Source organism: Vulpes vulpes, chromosome 2 (assembly GCF_048418805.1).
Source record: "Vulpes vulpes isolate BD-2025 chromosome 2, VulVul3, whole genome shotgun sequence".
In the NCBI taxonomy this organism is placed as follows: Eukaryota; Metazoa; Chordata; class Mammalia; order Carnivora; family Canidae; genus Vulpes; species Vulpes vulpes.
In genome coordinates this window covers 13,882,727-13,906,030 of record NC_132781.1, presented here as the reverse complement: position 1 = coordinate 13,906,030, position 23,304 = coordinate 13,882,727, and the positions used below count along the sequence as shown (strand labels likewise).

The 23,304-nt window shown below is 39.5% G+C and overlaps 1 protein-coding gene across 31 annotated transcripts in view; it reads right to left on the bottom strand.

The window, feature by feature from the left end:
* BPTF (bromodomain PHD finger transcription factor) overlaps nucleotides 1-23,304 on the bottom strand; it is a 157,389-nt gene that overhangs the window by 109,388 nt on the left and 24,697 nt on the right. For all 31 annotated transcript variants that reach the window (XM_072746802.1, XM_025999603.2, XM_025999600.2 and 28 more), the window contains exon 2: nucleotides 5,931-6,753. In XM_072746802.1, coding sequence (XP_072602903.1) covers nucleotides 5,931-6,753 — 823 coding nt within the window. The remainder of the gene's footprint in view (nucleotides 1-5,930; nucleotides 6,754-23,304) is intronic.

Below are 23,304 nucleotides of genomic sequence, written 5' to 3'. Positions count from 1 at the left end.
GCCCAAGCGCGATCCTGGAGTCCCGAGATCGAGTCCCGCGTCAGGCTCCTGGCATGGAGCCTGCTTCTCCCTCCTCCGTGTCTCTGCCTCTCTCTCTCTCTGTGTCTATCATGAATATATAAATAAATATTTTTTTAAAAAAAGGAAAAAAAACTGATCACTAAGTTGATTGCTCAGCGTTCTGGTTTCTCATGTAGATTCATGTAAAAACCTTTCATTTTATTAAATGCTTCACTAACCTATATAAATAACATATTTTTAAATGAGTAGTAAACATGCATAGCCTGGGTGGCTCAGCGGTTTAGCGCTGCCTTCAGCCCATGGTGTGATCCTGGAGACCTGGGATCAAGTCCCATGTTGGGCTCCCTGCATGGAGCCTGCTTCTCCCTCTGCCTGTGTCTCCGCCTCTCTTTCTCTTTCTCTCTCATGAATAAATAAATAAGATCTTTTTTAAAAATAAAATAAATAAATGAGTAGTAAACAAATAAAAGGGGATCAAGGGGGTGCCTAGGTGGCTCAGTCAGTTAAGCCTCTGCCTTCGGCTCAGGTCATTAACCCAGAGTCCTGGGATAAAGCCCCGCATCAGGCTCCCTGCTCCACAGGAAGCCTGCTTCTCTCTCTCTCTCCCTCCACCTGCTGCTCCCCCTGCTTGTGCATGCACTCTCTCTCTCTCTGTCAAATAAATAAAATCTTTTTAATAAATAAATAAAGCAAGCAACAACAGAAAAACTTTGTTTCTAAAAACTACTAGCATTGCAATTAAAAATTGTTCACTACAGGGATCCCTGGGTGGCGCAGCGGTTTACCGCCTGCCTTTGGCCCAGGGCGTGATCCTGTAGACCCGGGATCAAATCCCATGTCGGGCTTCCAGTGCATGGAGCCTGCTTCTCCCTCTGCCTATGTCTCTGCCTCTCTCTCTCTCTCTCTCTCTCTCTCTCTCTGTGTGACTATCATAAATAAATTTAAAAAAAATTTTTTTTTAATTGTTCACTACAGAAGCACCTGGGTGCCACAGCCGGTTAAACGTTAGACTCTTGGTTTCAGCTCAGGTTATGATCTCAGGGTGGTAAGACCAACCCCCGCACTGGGCTCCGTGTTCAGTGCAGAGGCTGCACGAGTTTCTCTCTCCCTCTTCCTCTGCTCCTTCTCCCAAGCGCACACATGCACACTATATCTCACACACACACACACACACACACACACACATAAATACATAAATCTTTTTAAAAATTTGTTCATTACCCCACACTTTGTTTTAGGTATGCCTCCCTTGGGCAGTAGGTTCACTGACTCATCATCATTTTAAGCCTCCAGGGAAAGCATATATCAAATCTCTACATACTGTCAACTGAACAATTTATGTAACTTCAAGAGTTTCACCAGGAGTCCACATGTAATCTACCACAAGAGGGCAACAAACTGAAATTGTTAGTAATTTAACTTTTAAAAAGATTTAAATCTTTCTGATCTATCAAATTATTGACAAGGAACACTTAATTACCACTAACAATGATATTTAAAATTTTGTATTTGACTTTGTAAGAAAAATAGTCAAAAATCACAACATGAAAAAAGGCATCCTTATTTGTCTCAAATCTTCACTAAACTTGGTGTACTTTATTATGCATTAAGAACGGCAATTTCAGGGGCAACCGACTGGCTCAATAGATACAGCATGCAACTCTTCATACTAAGGTCATGAGTTCAAGCCCCAAATTGGGCACAGAGCTTACTTAATTTAAAAAATATGTTTTTTTTTAAGGCAATTTCAGGGACTATGGGTAAAGCTTTCAAAGAAACTTAATGAAATTAATAGTTGTATTGCCAAATACAGAACTTTAGGAATTTTACTGTTCAATTTATAAAATATTTCATCAATAATGTATCAAAAATCCATCCACAGGGTTTCAAAGGTAACTAACTTCTTAAGTCCTTTGACTCATGTAATTACAAAGGTTCACACACACTTATCTACGTTTAAAGAGTTTTCTCTCCTACTTGCCTAAGTGTTGTTTTAAATCTGAATACTGATTTATCACGGTTAGAACTTTTTTTGGAATGCCACTAATATTTTCAAAAAATCCCTTTGTCTGAAATTTCTAAAGATCTCAGAAATACCCAGTCCAGGCACAGCAAAAGTCATTATACTATCTCCACACACCCCGAACCCCAGTCACAAACATTGATTTTAACAACTAAAAAAAGCAAGTTGCAGACATCTCCAGATGATGCCCTGGAAACTAGACTACAGTATAAAATTAGTTACTGAAAATATTCTTCTAAACAGCTTCTGAGAAAAAACTCTAGGTCCCACTTACTAATAGCCAGTGTCTTGGGCAAGTTATTTAACCTGTCTGAGCTTTAGTCTCTTCATTTAAAAAATGAACACAAAAATGATACCTACAAAAAAATAATAATACTTACATTATTGGGTTGTTGCGAGAATTAATGAAAAAAACATAAAATGCTTAGAACACTATAAGGCATATATTAAGTGCTCAGTAAATGTTGCTGGCTATTCATCACCTACTAGTAGTTCCACCTTTGGGTCCCTAAAACCTAGGCCTAGATCTTAGAGAGTTATATTGTAATAAATCTTACAGATGTCAAGGCCTAGAATATTTGGACAAAGCACCTTTGGTATCCTTCTGGCCCGAAAGGGCAGGACAGAAAAAGAAGTGAGAAGCAGGGAGAATGAACATCTAAAAGGATGAGAGGAAATAAATAAATAAATAAATAAATAAATAAATAAATGGATGAGGAAGGGTGGGATAGGGAAGGGAAGTACAGGAAGGAAAAATTGGAGCACAAAATAAATTTAACTTACTTCCTAATTTGTTCACAGCCATCCCAAGGACTCTGAGCCCTTTCAAGAGGGCATTTGAGACCAAGTATGAATATGGCCTGTTAACTGCTGAATGTCTGAGAATTACAAGCATCAGGCTCCCTGATGGATAGTGTCACTGACTTTTCACTTAAAATGAAACACAGCATTATCCTTCAAACCAATACATGGTTACAGTTATCTCACCAATTCTAATAAGCTTGCCAACAAAAGCTTCCATGCTACCATCTCCTTAGCAAGAGGTCAAAAAGACGGCACAATAAACACCATGACCAGGTATTTGGGAAGTCGGAGGGCAAGAAAAGAGTGACACAAATTTTAAAAAAGAACTGATCCAAATCAAAAGATGCAAAATATACATTTTAAAACTTCATATACTCTTTCTCTTATCAGTTTTTGAATTAAGATAACAGACTAAATCCAAACATCTCATTTTGGTTCCTCCTGAAAGCCTCTTAAATCTGCTAAAGAAGGGCAGCTCGGGGTGGCTCAGTGGTTTAGTGCCACCTTGAGCCCAGGGCCTGATCCTGGAGACCCAGGATCGGGTCCCATGTCGGGCTCCCTGCATGGAGCCTGCTTCTCCCTCTGCCTGTGTGTCTGCCTTTATCTCTCAGTCTCTCATGAATAAATAAATAAAATCTTTAGAAAAAAATCTGCTAAAGAAATATTTTTTAAAACATTAAACTCACAAGGATAGAAAAATTAGCAGAAACAACAAACACAATTTGGAAGCAGGAAAGCAAATGGACAAGTGATAACTGCTGTTAACAGAGCCAAGAAAGCCCAATCCCAAACCAAAATGGTGATCCTAAGAACCAATAATCACAATCCCCAAAAGATACTGAAAATGGAAAAGGGAGTAGCTACAGCAGAGAACTGCTGGACAGCTGTGGAAAGAGCAGATCCCTAGATCACCCCTACCTGTCCCCTTCAGCCACTAACAAGTTTAGTCTCTAAAGGAGGTAACACTGAAGTTCTTGGGACTAGAGGACATCAGTTCTGTACTCAGGTGTGAACCGAGATACTACTATACAGAAAATCAAACGCCGAGTGGCTACACCAGTCAGAGCTTTATGTTTCAAGCACATAAACAAAGGCCTCTGGGCTATCTGACCAGCTCAAGAAGAAGGGCTAAAAATAATGACATCAGTGATGCCCAACAAAATAAGTTACGAAAATCACCCAGTGGTTAAGCTCAAAATTGATAAGGCCTACCCACTTGCTCAGAGCTTCCAATCAGCTGTATAATCCAATAATGTTAATTGGGACCAGATAATTATGAACAATCTGAGGATGGAAGAGACCAAAATAAATCCTAGGAAGAAGCAACTTAGAAGAAATTATGCACAGAGGGGGGAAAAAACCACACTCACACACACACAAGTATCATTAATATGTTCAGAAAAAAAGAAAAAATTATTACATCCATGAAACAAAAACAGGATTTTACTACTTTTTTAAGGAGGAAGATTCTAAGAACAAAAGAGTTCTTAGAAAATAAAAATATGATAGCAGAAAAGTTAAATAGTAAGGCTGGAAAACTAAGATAAGGAAATCTTCTAGAAAAATCGAGGAACACTGCATATACTCACATCTCTCTCTCTCTCTCTCTCTCTCTCTCTCTCTCACACACACACACACACATACTTATATCCCAAAGAAGAACAAAGACAAAGAGGAAAACTGGAGAAAAAAGATAAGAAAATCGGAAGACCAAAATAGGAAGTCTAGTGTTCAATAAAATAATAGCACAAGGTAAATATAGCAGGGAAAAGGAGAAGAGGAAGTCTTCAAGAGTTCTCAACTGACAGATTGAAAGTGCCCACCACATACCCAGTGGATAAAAAGACTCACAAAAGGCCATACCACTTTAAAACTGCAAAACACTACAAGCAAAGAGAAGATTCTGTAAGCTTCCAGATAAGTCCAAACTGGTCACATACCGGTCACATACAATCAATGAATGGATTCAGATTTCACAACAGCAACACTGCAAGAAGGCAACTGCACAAAACTCTGAGGATCTACCATTTTTATAATCAAAAGGTGAGCCCAAGTGGCAGCCCAGGTGGATCAGCGGTTTAGCACCTGCCTTTGGCCCAGGGCATGATCCTGGAGTCCCAGGATTGAGTCCCACATCGGGCTCCCTGGTTGGAGCCTGCTTCTCCCTCTGCCTATGTTGTGTCTCTGCCTCTCTCTGTGTGTCCCTCATGAATAAATAAAGTCTTAAGGGAAAAAAAAAAAAAAAGGTGAGCCCGAGTAAGATTCTTCTCTCTCCCTAGCATGGCTTGCCCAGGTACTGATGAAGTTCCTGGTCTCTTCTCCATGCCTTGCTCTGATGTTTCATTTCATCCCACCACAGATTTTCTGATTTGACCTAATTCCGAGAGCTGAAAGAAGGCTTTGAAGACTTCAGAAGCTAAAAAATACAAAGAAGCCCACTCCCTCTGATCATATTCCTACAAAATGTCAAAACCAAGTCCACACTACAACCCTGCCCAACATCTGACTGAGGTAAATACTCTGCTTTTCCAGATTGCCTCCTGACCTTCCCATTGACCTGCCTGGAAGAGCCTCTTGAAAACCCTCAGAAAAGCAGAAGCCAGACTATGACTGAGTCTGCTGAGCTCATCTTCTCCTGCAAGACTACAACAAATAATGACAAAACTGACCTTTCATAAGACAGCTGGTTTATTCTTGCCAGTCCATTTTACGTATAGACATAACAAAACTAAAAAGAGAAACAAGAAAATCCTAACACCAAAACTGGGGTGAAGATTACCTCAGGGTAGGCTGTAGGGAACATAACCAGGGAAGGGCCCACAGTGGCATATGCCTTGTAACACTCTAATTCCTACCCCAGGCAAGTAATACACTGTGTGCAATCTGCATTTTTCTAGACAATTTTCTTTCTTTGTAATTTAAGAAACTGTTAATGTACATATTCCTTCAAGTTGGAAATAACTATATAACTCATTAAATCACAAACGTTTATTATTACAGCAGTAGCATAGCTGTTATATCAGTCATGATGGAAACTGGCTTAATATTAAATACACACAAAAATTAAGACCGATTTACTTACATAATGAGTCTTCGGTTTAAGAACCAGTATTTCCTCCGACTCCTGTCATATCCAATAGGTTCATGTCGAATATATGGTTTGTTTTTTTGGATTTCAGCAACACAGTCAGTTACACCAGGCACCTTATGTGCTACACAGACCTCACACTGCCATTCATCCTCCGGAACCTCCTCAAGAGGTGGTTTCACACATTCCAAATGGTATACTGCTGAACATGTCTCACAGCAAAGCAAATCCCCAAGTTTGTGACAAACCCGACAATGGTCATCATATTGGATCACCCCTTCAGACATCAATTCCTCACGAGCAATATTTGTGGTAAGAAACTGGTCAACTAAGAACTGCAGAACTTTGATTTTGTTCTCTACTGGTCCATAGGGATAGTCCTCTGCTTCTTGGTAAGGAAGAACGTGATGGTATTCCTTATCACTCTCACAGTACACCCGCAGCACCTCTGGCCACGTCATCCCATCTATGAAATACAGCGTGGAATTAACGCTATCTTTCAGATCAGCAGGTCCAAAGGTAGTATTGGAAGTGTCTTCTTCACGCAAAACTGCTTTCAAAAGCACAACGTGCATCTCTGCCATAAGTGTGCACTGCTCTTGACTCACCAGAGCTGCACAGAAGTCCTCAAAGCGAAAAGGAGATAGCCTTAAAACAGTGCCAAAGTTCCGCAGTACCTCATAAATGGCAATAACATTCATTATATGCTCATTAGGCACCATTAAATCCTCAGAGGACTTGGGAAATTCAAGGGGTGGGATGTCTTTTTCTTCCAATATCGGAGAACGAGGCCGATGTACCCTTGGTTTTCGCCTACCTATAAAGGAAGAAATGACATAATTACAAATCAGTACATCATCTTTTTTTTAATTTTTTATTTTTATTTTATTTATTTATGATAGGCACACAGTGAGAGAGAGAGGCAGAGACATAGGCAGAGGGAGAAGCAGGCTCCATGCACCGGGAGCCCGACATGGGATTCGATCCCGGGTCTCCAGGATCGCGCCCTGGGCCAAAGGCAGGCGCTAAACCGCTGCGCCACCCAGGGATCCTTCATCTTTAAAAAAAAAAAAAAAAATTTTTTTAGTTAAGCAATCTCTACACCCAATGTGGGGCTCGAACTCTCGACTCCCAAGATCAGGAGTCACATGCTCCTCCAACTTAGCTAGCCAGGCACCCCACAAATCAGTACATCATTTCTAAAAACTGAGGGTTTTCTAGCTTTTCCTATTGCGACACATACCTCAAAAACCACATAAGCATACTTCTATTTTTCTAATAACTGTCAAGTTAAAATAATACCAATAAGTAATGATTTAGCTTTAATTTTTAAGTGAATAAAGAAAATCTAAATTCAAAGTTTCTCCATTATACTAAAAACTACAAGTAAAAAATGTTCAATTATAATTAGCTCTGAATTATCTAGAGGGGATAAATGGTGTAGAGGCAACCATGATAAAAAACAAAACAAAACCAAAAAAAACCCTGCATTAATTAAACCTCTGAAAAGGGACGCCTAGGTGGCTCAGCAGTTGAGTCGGCCTTCAGCTCAGGGCATGATCCAGGAGTTTCGGGATCAAGTCCCACATCGGACTCCCTGGGAGAAGCCTGCTTCTCCCTCTGCCTATGTCTCTGCCTTCTCTCTCTCATGAATAAATAAGTAAAATCTTAAAAAAAAAAAAAAAAAAAAAAAGAAAGCTCTGAGAAGAACATAAATGTGAAAAAAAATCCCCATGTAAGAAAAAAGACACAAAAGAGCCCATCCTGTGTCTGCTGCGATACAGAAATGCCTCTCAACACTGGACAGGAAGTTAGTTCTCTGGTGAAGCACCCATTTTCCTCTGCTAGAAATGCTTCCTGAGAGCCACAAGGGGGGGGGGGGGAGTTCCACAGTGAAGCACAAAGTTAGGGCTGAGACAGAAAGGAAAGAGGAAATAAGAGAGGAGGAGAGTCCCAGTGCTGGGAGAAGGAAAAAGGGAGGCTTAGGGAAGAAACAGACAAGACTGTGTGTGTTTTTTAGTTGTCAGCTGAACCACTGCAAGCACCTGTTCCCCAATTTATAAGATGTGATGTCCAAGAATGTATATGTCCAAGAATGTATATGTATGTATATAAATGTATCAATATATATATAGCACACTTGAGACCCTGGTCTGTACCAAGCATAAAGATCTTACTTAATTCTGTGAGTTGGGACGCCTGGGTGGCTCAGTCATCTAGCGGCTGTCTGCCTTTGGCCTCAGGTCATGATCCCAGGGTTGTGGGAGTCCTGCATCGGGCTCTCCACAGGGAGCCTGCTTCTCCCTCTGCCTATATCTCTGTGTCTCTCATGAATAAATAGAATCTTTAAAAACAATAATTCTTGGGCAGCCCCCATGGCGCAGCGGTTTAGCGCCACCTGCAGCTCAGGGTGTGATCCTGGAGACCTGGGATCGAGTCCCATGTCAGGCTCCCTGCATGGAGCCTGCTTCTCCCTCTGCCTGTGTCTCTGCCTCTCTCTCTGTGTGTGTCTCTCGTGAATAAATAAAATCTTTAAAAAAAAAATCTTTAAAAAAAAATTCTTAATCTATGAGGTATTTTAATAAGCCCTGCTATATAAATAAGAAAACTTGTCAAAAGAAACACGTTTCTCCTAAACTGTTATGCCTGTATTACTATTATTATTCTCATACTTTCCAATTATATTTACAGAATAGGAAATGTAAGTTTTTTAAATGTAGTAAATAATTCTAACAAGATCAATTAACACTAAATTCACTTTTGTATAATTAACTTTTATCAACCATGATTCTGAGTTACTGGTAAACTCTTAACTTGCTCCCTCCCCCATTCCTGAGCCCTCCTCACTTCTAGCTTAGTCTCATTATCTGCAAACTAAAAGGGTGTATATGGTATCAGGAGAAAAAAGTATGCTTAAAAATATAAAAGGGCTGGGATGCCTGGGGTGGATCAGAGGTTGAACATCTGCCTTTGGCTCAGGGTGTGAACCCGGAGTCCCGGGATCGAGTCCGGCATCGGAATTCCTGCAGGGAGCCTGCTTCTCCCTCTGTCAGTGTCTCTGCCTCTCTGTCTCTCAAGAATAAATAAATAATATACAGGCAAGGTATTTTAACTTACACAATACACACCCAAATCTTCATTCACCAAAAAGATTTTCCAACTAAAAATATATCCATTACTTTCTGCAGAAAAAAGTCCAAGGGATCACCTGGGCCAGTCACTGCTGGTGAATCTATATCTTGAGAAAGGAGCCTACAACTCACAAAAGTGACACCATCTGCACAAATCCAGTTTTCACAGATTCAATTAAATCATAGAATCATCATGATAGTAAGCATCATGATGGGAAATCCAGTCTATATTACGGTCTCCTGGAAATTACTTGGGACTCATCTGCATAAATATAAACGAGAAAGTAGTAAAAGGGAAGATCTAACTTCAACTTCCCTTGAATAAGAGAAGAAACACAAGTCAGCTGAGGAGACCAACCCGCTTATAGAAACAGTTCTTGCATTCTTCTCAGATCTTTATGCAAAAAGCTGTCAAAGAGCATTCAAGTAAAGAATCACAGAAGGAAAGGCTGGGTAGGAAAGCGGTTTGAGGACCCGAAGAATGTAGACGACCTTAAATGTTAGGTTTAGGAGTCTGTACAGTACTTTATACTGGCAATAATGAGGGTTGCTACAGGTTTTCTAAGCAGGGCACAGACAAGAGAATAATGTTCCAGAGAGACTTCTCTGGCTTCACTATATAGAATAAAAAGGACAGGGGGAACAGAGCAGAGGCAGGGCATCTTCTGCAATTAACCACAAGAGGAAGACATGGATTCAGAGTCTGGCTGTGAGAACACCAACAAGATAGACACAGGGACCTCATGAAGAAAGAAATCAACAGGTGTAGAACAGACCACCATCACCTTGAGATTTAACTCTGTATGTTACCATTTCCTTCAAAAGCTGATTCTAATCTCCTCAGGCTCTTCTGAATTCCTGTAGCCTTCTTCAAACCATGTTTGTTCATATTATAATTATGTTTTCATGGTATCTACTCCATCTCCCCAGGAGAACACCCAACTCTTATGCTAAAGAGAATTTGACATATTTATTTTATTAGTATTTACCCAGCATCATTTCTTATAGAGAATTTCCTTTCCCTATAAGGAATCCTTATATCCCTATGAGGGATATAAGGCCCCCAATTACACTATACTCCATCTTCTCATCAATAGCATGAAGATATGACCCAAGGCAGGCCAGTGAGACTCTTTGCCTGGGACTTTATATTCAGATGTTAAGTGAGAGTTCTCTCAAGCCCTTTCTTCCCATGCAGGAGGCCAGAGCTGTCCAGAACTAAACCATCTCTGCTTCCCTCAAGGAAGAAGGGAATAAGGATGATGAATAGAAGCAGAAGTAAGATATAAGTACTGATAATTCGGGCAGCCCCAGTGGCTCAGGGGTTTAGCACTGCCTTCCTTCAGCCCAGGGTGTGATCCTGGAGACCTGGATCGAGTCCCACATCGGGCTCCCTGCATGGAGCCTGCTTCTCCCTCTGCCTGTGTCTCTCTGCCTCTCTCTCTGTGTCTCTAATAAATAAATAAAATCTTAAAAAAAAAAAAAGTACTGATAATTATTGAGGCCTTGAGGGAGCATATCCTTCAGTTTTCCAGCTACAGAAAACAAAACTATTCCCCATGTGCTTAAGCGAACACATTGGTTTCCTATCACTGGCAAATAAGGGAGTACTCATTAAAAAGTATTCGACTCTGTATCCAGGAGGCTTTTTAAAATGAGAAACGCAATAACTGTTTATATTGTGTATATAACCGTGTGTATAAACACTGCTAATAGTAATCTATTTGTAAACCAGTAACAAATACTGTCTAAATTCATTTAATGTCTAATTTTTTATTTTTTATTTTTTTAGACGGGGGGAAGGGTGGCAGAGAGAGAAGGAGAGAATCTTTTTTTCTTATTTTTTAAAGATTTTATTTATGGGCAGCCCCAGTGGCATAGCAGTTTGGCACCACCTGCAGCCCAGAGTGTGATCCTGGAGACCCAGGATCGAGTCCAACATCGGGCTCCTTGCATGGAGCCTGCTTCTCTCTCTGCCTGTGTCTCTGCCTCTCTCTCTCATTCTCTCTCTCTCTCTCTGCGTGTGTGTGTGTGCCTCTATGAATGAATAAATAAAATCTTTTAAAAAATAATAAAATAAAATAAAGATTTTATTTATTCATGAGACACACAGAGAGGCAGAGACACAGGCAGAGGGAGAAGCAGGGTCCATGCAGGGAGCCCAATGTGTAACTCAATCCTGGGACTCCAGGATCACACCCTGGGCCAAAGGCAGGCGCTAAACCACTGAGCCACCCAGGGATTCCCGAGAGAATCTTAAGCAGGCTCCACATCCAGCACGGATCCCAACACAGAGCTCCATCTCATAACTCTGAGATCATGACCGGAGGTGAATAGTCGGACACTTAACCCACTGAGCCATCCATGGACCCCTCATGTCTAATTTTAAAGCATCAGCTTTCATACATTCTGAAAGATTTTGGATAACCATTGTACAGATCTGATTTTTAACAGCTCATTTTAACTTCGTATTAATAAACTAAAGTCTGTTCATTTTCTGCAAGTATTAGAGGTAAAAGGAAAAAGAGGCAAAAAAAAAAAAAAAAAAAGGCCCATAAGTTCTACATTCTATACATCTAGTTGGAAACTCCAAAACAGTTTCTATTCAGAATAGGACTATAATCATATACATATTGAAAATGTGAGCATTTCTGAAAGCTAATATTAAATATAGGTCAGTTCCCTCTGAAGCATTATTGGGAAAGTATAAATTGTCTCAATTTTTTAAAAGGCAATTTGGCAAAATCTATCTGAATGCATAACTCTTTGACCCAGAGATTGTACCTCCCAGAATTTATCCTACAGATATGCACATACACATTCAAGTACATACAAAGAAATTTAATGCAACAGTTTATAAAAGTCAAAATTTTGTGTTTTCTTTTTAAACTAAATATACATCGATATTTAAATGAATTATGAATCATGACAACTACACAATGGAATCTAACATTTGAAAAGAACAATGTAAAATTCATATATGCTGAAATGAAAAATCCATAAGATACATTAAGTGAAGAAAAAAGCCAGCAATGGAGAAAAAAGAATAATGAATAGAATGGGACTGAAGGGCATCTGACTGGCTCAGTCAGTAGAGCGTGACACTCTTGATCTTAGGGTCGTGAGTTCAAGCCCCTCATTGGGCATAAAGCTTAATTAAAAAAGAAAAGAAAAGAAAAAAAGAATGTCATTGAGAAGAGAAATTAGAAACACCCTCTCTCTCTCTAAAATAAATAAATAAATCCTAAAAATCTTTTTAAAGTAGTTGTTTTTGAGAACTGGGGGACAGGGAAAAAAACCCTAATTTTTTAACTTATTTGTATTTTTAATATCACGTGCATGTATTTTTATTTTAATAATTTAAAAGAAAATCACCGGGCAGGTATCTATGCACATATATAAAACAATATTCAAATCAATAAAATGCTGCTACTAATGGCTTACTGATGGTCTGGTATGAACACATATATAAGATCATTATATCAGGGCAGCCCGAGTGGCTCAGCGGTTTAGCGCTGCCTTCAGTCCAGGTTGCGATCCTGGAGAACCGGGATTGAGTCCCATGTCGGGCTTCCTGCATGAAGCCTGCTTCTCCCTCTGCCTGTGTCTCTGCCTCTCTCTCTCTCTCTGTCTCTCATGAATAAATAAATAAAATCTTTTAAAAAAAATCATTATATTAAATTCAAAGATTCAGGTTTACAGAACTGAGCACCGATTAGAGTGTAGAAAGAGAAAACTTAAAATTAAACCATATAAACCAGGGATCCCTGGGTGGCTCAGTGGTTTAGCGCCTGCCTTTGGCCCAGGGCGCAATCCTGGAGCCTCAGGATCGAGTCCCACGTCAGGCTCCCAGCATGGAGCCTGCCTCTCCCTCTGCCTGTGTCTCTGCCTCTCTCTCTATGTCTATCATAAATTAAAAAAAAAAAAAAAAAAAAACTTAAAAAAAATCCATTAAAAAAAATAAATAAACCATATAAACCCTTCAACTGTCAGTCATTAGTATTAGTGAGTCATTTCAACTATTCATAAAAATGTATTTATAATATGCCATTAATGGTTACACTCATTATCATTTTCAACACTGATCTAATATCTAGCAGATAAATTTTATTAATTTTCCTGTAGTGAAAAAAGGACTGACATGACTGACATCAGCCTCACTAGGTATCAGGACAAGGCAAAAGGAAATCACCGTGGAATATTGTTTCATACTCATCAATGGGCAAAAATTTTAAAATCCAACTAAACACACTTTTGGGAAGAATGTAGTATAATGGAAACACCAGTACACCAATACAGCACTACAAACTGGTACTACCACTTTGGAGAGTAATTCACTGTTAAGGTTGTGCATATAAGCCTCATAGAGAAGCTTACAAATTCTAATTCTACGCTCATGGCCCAAAGTAAAAATATATTTTACATCCCAATCCAGTATACACAATACCAAAGCAAAAGTTCTACCAAACACCACTCTTACTATATGCCTTATAACATCTCTTCTATCCTAATACCTTCTATTCTATTGTTAGTTTTTAAAACATGCTACTTGCAGTACAGTTTGAAAATCACTTCTCTAGAGAAACTTTCCTCATGTATATGCAGAATATTCAGTATTGTTTAAGAAGTAAATAAAAAAGGAGCTCAGTCAGTTAAGCATCTGCCTTTGGCTCAGGTCATGATCCTGGGGTCCTGGGATTGAGCCCTACATCAGGCTCCCTGCTCAGTAAAGAGTCTGCTTCACCCTCTTCTTCTGCCTGCCACTCACCCTGCTTGTGCTGCCCCTGCCAAATAAATAAATAAAATCTTTTAAAAAAACAGAAATAAACAGCCAATTAAACTAGAAACGACCAAAATATGCATCAATAGAGGAAAGATTAAATTGTAGAACATTCATTTGATAGGGTTCTACAGAGCAGTCATGAGTAATTTAGAGCTTCATAAGACAGCATGTATCAATCTTAAAAACAGAAAACCATGAAATAAAAAAATTGCTACAAAAGGATAAACAATTTGAAACCATGCAAAACAGTTTCATCTATTTTTTATGGGGAGATATGTAAATGTACATACATACATATACATTAAGTAATACTTAAAATATTTTTTTAAGATTTTATTTATTTATTCATGAGAGACACACCTAGAGAGAGAGAGAGAGAGGCAGACAGAAGCAGGCTCCCTGCAAGGAGTCCAATGTGGGACTCGATCCCAGACTCCAGGATCAGGCCCTGGGCCAAAGGCAGGCACTCTACCACTGACCCACTAAGGCATCCCTACTTAACATATTCTTCTGGTTATACTTAACGTAACCAAAAGAATATAATCTCCTTAAAGGTAGGGAGTTTTCTCTGTGTTTTTTGTTGCTATGAATAGTGGCTGGCACCTAGTAAGGTACATGAAATTATTTATTGAAAAAAATAGTTTTTAAGTGCTAGCTCACACAATCACGTAAGAAAATTATGTCTCGGGATCCCTGGGTGGCGCACCGGTTTGGCACCTGCCTTTGGCCCAGGGCGTGATCCTGGAGACCCTGGATCGAATCCCACATCAGGCTCCTGGTGCATGGAGCCTGCTTCTCCCTCTGCCTATGTCTCTGCCTCTCTCTCTCTCTTTCTGTGACTATCATAAATAAATAAAAAATTTAAAAAAATAAGCAAATTTAGTGGGTCACAACCACTATTTTTAAAAAAAAGAAAGAAAATTATGTCTCTACATTATTTGCAAATGTTAGAAATGTGCTTTTACTCCTATGTAAGTAAATAGAGAACTACAATGAGAACTCCTCAAAGAGTGGTCCTCAAACTCTGTAGAGCAGAATCACCTGGAGAGCTGATTCTGATTAAAACAGTTTGATTTAAAAATATTATTTTTTAAGATTTTATTTATTTATTCATGAGAGACAGAGAAAGGTGAAGAGGCAGGCTCCATGCAGGGAGCCTGATGCAAGACTTGATCCTGGGACTCCAGGATCACGCCCTGGGCCAAAGGCAGGAGCTAAACCACTGAGCCACCCACGAGTCCCTATTCTGGACTTTTAAATCAAACTAATAAAAGGTCTAGAATAGAGTCTCAGAATGTGCATTTTCTAACAATTCCCAGATGCTGCTCACTGTGCTGTGTGAAGCTACACTTCAAGAACCACTGCCCTAGAACTTAGGCTACACCCTCTGAGAGCCAGACAAGCAATAATTAATATACACCAAATGAAATTCACTAATCCCTAAAAGCACCTTCAAACCTTACTACTCAAAATGTGATTGGCATCATCTATGATGCTTGCAAGAAATTCAGAAGCTCAGGCCACAGGTCTACCACATAAGGATTTGCAGTTTCTCAAAATCAGGTGATTCATATGATCATTCAAGTTTGAGAAGCTGCCTGAAACAGTCCGACATAAAACTAGAGATGCAGAAGTCACATGATAAGCTGTTAAAAGTAGAGGGCCAATAAGCAACCAAAATTTACAGAACTCCAGGTTAAACTCCATAATCTCTGTTTTTATCTTTCTCCCAGGTAATTCCCTTGTACAATGAAGTTTGAAAACTACTGCTTTACAGAAATTGGATATTTGAAAACTACTGCTTTAGAGAAACTGGATATTTCCCCTATCAAACAGAAAGTAAATAAAGCTTTCGTAGAAACTCAGGCAAGAAAACTAAGGGGTTGTCTCAGGAGGCATGACTAAAATAGGACTGATGTGAAAGAAAGCTGAAACCTAATCAAAGACATTAAAAAGCCTACCAAAAAAGAAAATGGTAAGGATGGAAAGCAGTTTGCATGAATTCGGGGCCAGGAGGGGAACCAAGAACAAGAATTTGTCAATGAATTTCCAGCACTGTCAAGGGAGAGAATTTCTTGACTGGATAACACAGATTCTGGCCCATCAGATATGTTACTACATGAATAGAAAAACTGTTACTATGTATAGATACTTAAAAAAAAGAAATGACGTGGCACTTGCAAAATTTTCCACTCTTTTGTATTTCATAATAGAAGTCTAACCTTATTGAGTCTGAGGGATGTTCTCTTCTTCGAATGCTTTGGAAGAACTGGTCAACAGTACTCAGTGTTAATTATTGCTTAGGGCCCTTTTCTACATATCTGGGTTTTTAAAATGCACACTGTGGGCACAACCTGCATTTGTTTGTTTAATTTCTCTTTTTAAAAAGATTTTATTCTTAAGTAATTTCCACACCCAACATGGGGCTTGAACTTACAACCCCAAGATCAAGAGTCATATGCTCTCCCGACTCAGCCAAACAGGTGCCTCTAATTTTTTTTTTTTTTTTTTAAGATTTCATTTATTTATTCACAAGAGACACAGAGAGAGAGACAGAGACAGAGACGCAGGCTCCATGCAGGGAGCCAGATGTGGGACTCAATTCCAGGACTCCAGGATCTCACCCTGGGCCAAAGGCAGGTGCCAAACCACTGAGCCACCCTAATTTCTTTTTTAACTAAAAACAAAAAGAGGGCAGGCGGGGGGAGGGGGGGGGGCTGAGCAATTTAGTGTCCCCTTCAGCCCAGGGTCTGATCCTGGAGACCTGGGATCAAGTCCCATGTTGGGCTCCCTGCATGGAGCCTGCTTCTCCCTCTGCCTGTCTCTGCCTGCCTCTCTCTCTCTCTCTCTCTCTCTCTGTCTCTCATGAATAAATTGATAAAATCTTAAAAAAAAAGATAAAATAAAATCTTTACAAAATAAATAAAATAAAAACAAAAACAAAAACAAAGGATGCCTGGGTGGTTTAGCTATTGAGCACCTCCCCTTTGGCCCAGGGCATGATCCTGGAGTCCTGGGATGAGTCCCACATCAGCCTCCCTGTATGGAGCCTGCTTCTCCTTCTGCCTGTGTGTCTGTGTCTCTCATGAATAAATAAAATCTTTTTTAAAAAATTAAATAAATAAAAACATAACCCCACACACACCTTCTCTATAGATTTTAAACAGAAAATGCCTTAATTTGCTGAAGTTGTGAAAAATCCCTGACCTTTTATAAGGCCTTGATCAAATGTCACCTCTTCTCTCCTGTGCCACCTAGAACTGTGTTTCTCTGGCACTTTGTATAGCTCTTCATTATAGTTGCAGTATACTTATATTATAGGCGATCATTTATGTGCCCCCAGCTCATTTGTTAACTTCCTTAGAGCACAAACCATGTCTTAAGTTATTGTGGTAACTAAAAAGTAATTGTTCAACTAATGACACCCAGCAGAACACTACTTGAGTAAGATGGAAGTCCAGAGGTAAAGTCATGCCAAAAACCCTAATGCCACTGTAAATTTTTCAAAATTTGGCTTATAAATTTTTATCATATTAATTCTAAGAAAAAATTGAGTGTTTTCAGACTTTTAAACCCCGTAACACTCTGTACAATCCATGTTTCTAGAGAAAAAAAAATGTAATATTGTCTCAGTATATCTGAGAGAAAGATGGACACTCAGTATTGGTAAAAAGAGATCGTTTTCTTTCTTTTTTTTTTTTAATTTTTATTTATTTATGATAGTCACAGAGAGAGAGAGAGAGAGGCAGAGACACAGGCAGAGGGAGAAGCAGGCTCCATGCACGGGGAGCCCAACGTGGGACTCGATCCCGGGTCTCCAGGATCGCGCCCTGGGCCAAAGGCAGGCGCTAAACCGCTACGCCACCCAGGGATCCCCAAGAGATCGTTTTCATAGTCATCCTTTTAAAATTAGAAACTCATCTGTCAAGCAACAAGGACTCCCCCTCTCATCTGGAATAGTGTCCTATTCTTGCTCAGTTGGTAGAGCATGTGACTTTCCATCTCGAGGTTGTGAGTTCAAGCCCCATGTTGGGTGTAGACCTTACTTTAAAAAATGGGGGTGGAGGGGTAGCTGGCTAGCATCAGTTGGTATAGTGTCCCAACCAAGTTTCAAGGTTATTATTCACAAGGTTGTGCTCTTCCAATTAGTACATTCCATTTGTCTCCATTCTCTATCCTTTCATGACAGTAATAATATGAAAAACAGCAGTTAGCTTTCACAAAGGGCTTCCAATATGCCAGGAATTGTGCTAAGCACATTTAAATGCATCATTTCATTTTATCTTCAGATCAACTCCATAAAATAGGTACTACATTTATCCTTTTAAAGATGAATATGGAGGGGCTCCTGGCTGACTCAGTTGGTGAAGCATGTGACTCCTGGTCTCAGGGCTGGGAGTTTGAACTCCATGCTGGGTGTAGAGATTACTTTAAATAAATTATTTAAAATTTTTAATAAAAATAAAAATAATTAAAAAATAAAGATGTACATAGGCTAAATCACTAGTCTAAAGTAACACAGCTAATATCACTAAGAGATAAAACTAAAACATAAATCCACCTTAGGGGCACCTGGTAGCTCAGTCGGTTAAACACCTGACTTGATTTCAGCTCAGGTCATGATCTCAGGGTCACAGGATTAAGCCCAACATTGGGCTTCACACTCAGCAGAGTCTGCTTTTCCCTCTCTTTCTGCTCCTCCCCTACCCTACTCACACTCTCTCAAGTAAATAAAATCTTAAAAAAAAAAAAAAAGCCCACAAATCCACCTGGTCTCCTAAGCTTGTGCTCTTTACATTAGACTTCCCCCTTATTAAAAACCACCTGAGTTGGGATCCCTGGATGTCTCAGGGGTTTAACGCCTGCCTTTGGCCCAGGGTGTGATCCTGGAGACCAGGGATCGAGTCCCACATCGGCTCCCGCATGGAGCCTGCTTCTCCCTCTGCCTGTGTCTCTGCCTCTCTCTCTGTGTGTCTCTCATGAATGAATGAATGAATAAATAAATAAATATCTTTAAAAAAAACAGGCAAATACTTTATTTTAAAAAATAAATAAACAATAAATGCTCTTTGTGCAGGTGGGAGAAACAGCAGATAAAGGAGATCAATGACAAGATTAGAAAATATAAGCCCTGGAAGCAAAAGTTTTAACAAGACCCAACATTTCAAGTGCTTAATAGCCACAAGTGACTAGTGGCTACTACACTGGACAGTACAAATAAGGAACATTTCCATCATCTCAGAAAGCTCTACTGGACAGCCTTGGTCTAGAAATACATTTAGGGACTACTGTATAATGACTGGAGTTCAAATAACAACTGTACCAGGTTATTAACACAAGATTAAAATATATGTAGTACCCTCTCTCTTTAAAATATTTGTAAAGTACTAAAAACATTTTCTATGGATTTCCAACAAAATAATAAAACTGAAATAAAAATGTAAGCATCAGGGGCACCTGGGTGGCTCAGTCAGTTAAGCATCTGCCTTCAGCTCAGCTCATGATCCCAGGATCCTGGGATCAAGCCCCACATCAGGCTCCCTGCTCAGTGGGGAGTCTGCTTCTCCCTCTCCCTCTGCTGCTCCCCCTGCTTGTGCTGTCTGGCTCTCTCTTTCTCTGTCAAATAAATAATTAAATCTTAAAAAAAAATGTAAGCATCTAATAAAGAAATCCATATATTTACACATAAATGTATGAATTGATAGAGCATGAGGTATGTGCTCTAAAGAAGCCCCCCTCAAAACTGGAAATAACCTAAATATTCATCAGTATTGAATGGAAATACATAATGAAATATCATACATTATTTTAAAATGAATGAACAGGGGGACACTGGCTGGCTCAGTCAGTAGAGCATTCAACTCTTGATTTTGGGGTTTTGACTTCAAATCCCATGTTGGACACAGAGATTACTTAATAAAAAAAAAAAAAAACACTTGGGGGTGCCTGGATGGCTCAATCATCTGCCTTCAGCTCAGGTCATTATCCTGGGATCAAGCCCTGCATCAGGCACCCTGCTCAGCAGGAGTCTGCTTCTCCCTCTTCCTTGGCTGCTCCCCTTGCTTGTCCCCTCTCTCTGTCAAATAAATAAATAAAATATTTGTAAAGTACTAAAATCTTAAAAAAAAAAAAAACTTAAAAACTGTTCTAAAGTTTATTTTTAATTATTTCAATTACCTGTTTTAATTTTCTCAGTATATATAGATAACAGCCTGAATACATAACAAGATTAAATAAAACATACTAGAGGCACCTGGCTGGCTTAGTTGGTTAAGAGTCCAATTCTCGATCTCAACTCAGGTCTTGATCTCAGGGTCATGAATTTAAGCCCTGTGCTGGGCTCCAAATTGGGCTACTTAAAAAAAAACAAAAAAAAAAACAAAAAAAACACTCTATTAACTGTAAAAACTGACAAAACTTGAAAACATCAATTGATACTTGAGATATAAATTACCATAATAATTCACCTAGCCTTGCTGAAAACATCTGACACCTCTGGGACACAACATCCTTCAACTTCCTACTGCCACCTAGGCCTCAATTTTCTTGACCAGGAGTTCCTCTGTCATATACTCCTCTTACATGTGGTCATTCCCCAAAGTTTAGTCCTCACCAGATTGTCTCACTTCCCCTAAATTATCAGTGGACTCAATTACCACCAAAATATTAATGACTTCTTTTTTTTAAGTTATTTATTTATTCATGAGAGACACAGAGAGAGAGAGGCAGAGATACAGGCAGAGAGAGAAGCAGGCTCCATGCAAGGAGCCTGATGCAGAACTCGATCCCGGATCCCAGGATCACGCCCTGAGCCAAAGGCAGATGCTCAACCGCTGAGCCACCCAGGTATCCCACCCTCATAGAATTTTACACATTTACAATATTTATATTTTTTGTTAATATTTATATTTTTACTCAATTAACATATGCTTCTGCTAGACTGCAGCTTCCCCAATGGACAGAATAATTTACATTTTGCTTATCAGATCCTAGTACTTATTACCATGTCTGGCACAAGGCAGATTACTGAATAAATAGTTGCTGCATGGGGCATCTGGCTGGTTCAGTCAGGAGCGCATGCCACTCTTGACCTCAAGGTTGTAAATTCAAGCCCCACACTGGATGTAGAGTACTTAAAAATAAAACCTTAAATAAGGGGTACCTGGGGATGCCTGGGTGGCTCAGTGGTTGAGTGTCTGCCTTCAGCCCAGGGCGTGATCCTGGAGTCCTGGGATCGAGTCCCAAATCGGGCTCCCTGCATGGAGCCTGCTTCTCCCTCTGCCTGTGTCTCTGCCTCTCTCTGTGTCTCTCATGAATAAATAAATAAATAAATAAAATCTTTAAAAAGGCCGGGGGGGGGGGGGGGGGGCGGGGCTGGATGCCCCCGTCAGTTAATCATCTCCCTTTGGCTCAGATCATGATCTCAGCATCCTAGGATCAAGTCCCACATCTGGCTCCCAGTTCCAGGAGGAGCCTACTTCTCCCTCTCCCCATGCCTGCCACTCTCCCTGCTTGTGCGCTCTCTCTCACTCTGTTTCTGTCAAACAAATAATTTTTAAAATCTTTATAAAAAAGTTGCTTTATGAATTCATAAACCAAATAAGTTGCCATCAAACTATATAAAGCAAAACTGTAAGAAATCCAAGAAGAAATGGACAGAAAAAAATTATAGCAGGAGACTTAAGACATTTCATTATGTCCTTAACAGATCTAGCAGACTGAGTAAACAGTTACATGGAATGCAGGTTGCAAATTCAAAAGTGTACTAAGAGGAAGTACAAGAAGAGTGAGTAGAGAATAGAAGTAATCTATACGGTCTACTTAAACTAGAACTAACCTGATCAAGAAAAGTAGGATATTATTCAGCCATAAAAAGTAATGAAATTTTGCCATTTGCAACAATACAGATGGATTTAGAGATTATAATGTTAAGTGAAATAAGTCAGTCAGATAAAGACAAATACCCTATGATTTCACACATATGTAGAATTTAAGAAACAAAACAAAAGAGGGGTGCCTGGGTCGCTCAGTCCATTTAGTGTCTGATTTCTGATTCCAGTTCAGGTCATGATCTCAGGGTTGTGAAATCAAGTACCGAGTCAGCTCCAAGCCCACCAGAGTGGAGTCTGCTTAAGATTCTTTCTCTCCAAAAAAAAAAAAAAAAAAAATTCTTTCTCTCCCTTCTCCCTTTGCCTCTCCTCTTTCTCTAAAAAAAAAAAAAAAAATTATTAACTATTGAGAACTGATGATTACATGAGGCAAGGTAAGTGAGGGGATAGATGAAATGGGTGATGGAAATTAGGGAGTATACTCATGATGAGCACTGGGTGATGTATGCAAATCACTATATGTACACCAGAAACTACTACAACACTGTATGTTAACTATACTGGGATCAAAATTAAAAAGAATAAAAAAAGAAAGAAGTAGGACAGAGCACAATAGATTAAACTGGTGATGACAAAGGAGAATTTGCCAGAGGTACAAAGATTATTAAAAGGATGCTAATAAAGTGTATATCCTGGGTGAAGGAATGTTTGTTAGGAAATTACTTAATCACCAAAACTAAATTAAAAAATAGAAAATGAACAAATAGTGATGAGAAATTACATGATTATTTCAAAAGAAGCTAGGAAGACATTTGAGAAAATACAATAGCTACTTCTAATTAAAAAAATAATCTCAGGGGATCCCTGGATGGCTCAGCGGTTAAGCATCTGCCTTCGGCCCAGGGCGTAGTCCTGGAGTACCAGGATGGAGTCCCACATCAGGCTCCCTGCACGGAGCCTGCTTCTCCCTCTGCCTGTGTCTCAGCCTCTCTCTCTCTGTGTCTCTCATGAATAAATAAATAAAATCTTTAAAAAATATAATAATAATAATCTCAGAGAGAAAGCAAAGCGAAACAGGTGAATATACTCAACACAATTAAAGGTTTCAATCCACTAGCCAGCATAATAATTAAATGTATTAGCATCCATCCATTAAATTTGGAAAGCACAAAGATGCCCAGCATTATAACATTGTTTTGGAGGTAGTAGACAATGCAATTTGAAAAAAGGAAAAAAAGGAGATATAAACATTAAGAAAAGATTTGTGCATATGACTCATGTTTGCAGATGATACTATTTCTAGAAAATTCAACTCAATCAACAAATAAGTTATTAGATACAAAAAAAAATAGATAGGTAAGTACAAAACTAACTTGTAAAATCCACGGGCGGGCAGCCCCGGTGGCGCAGCGGTTTGGTGCCACCTGCAGCCCAGGTGTGATCCTGGAGACCCGGGATCGAGTCCCGCATCGGGCTCCTTGCATGGAGCCTGCTTCTCCCTCTGCCTGTGTCTCTGCCTCTGTGTGTGTGTGTGTGTGTGTGTGTGTGTGTGTGTGTGTCTCATGAATAAATAAGTAAAATCTTAAAAAAAAAAATAAAAAATAAAATCCACGGGCACTCTAGAA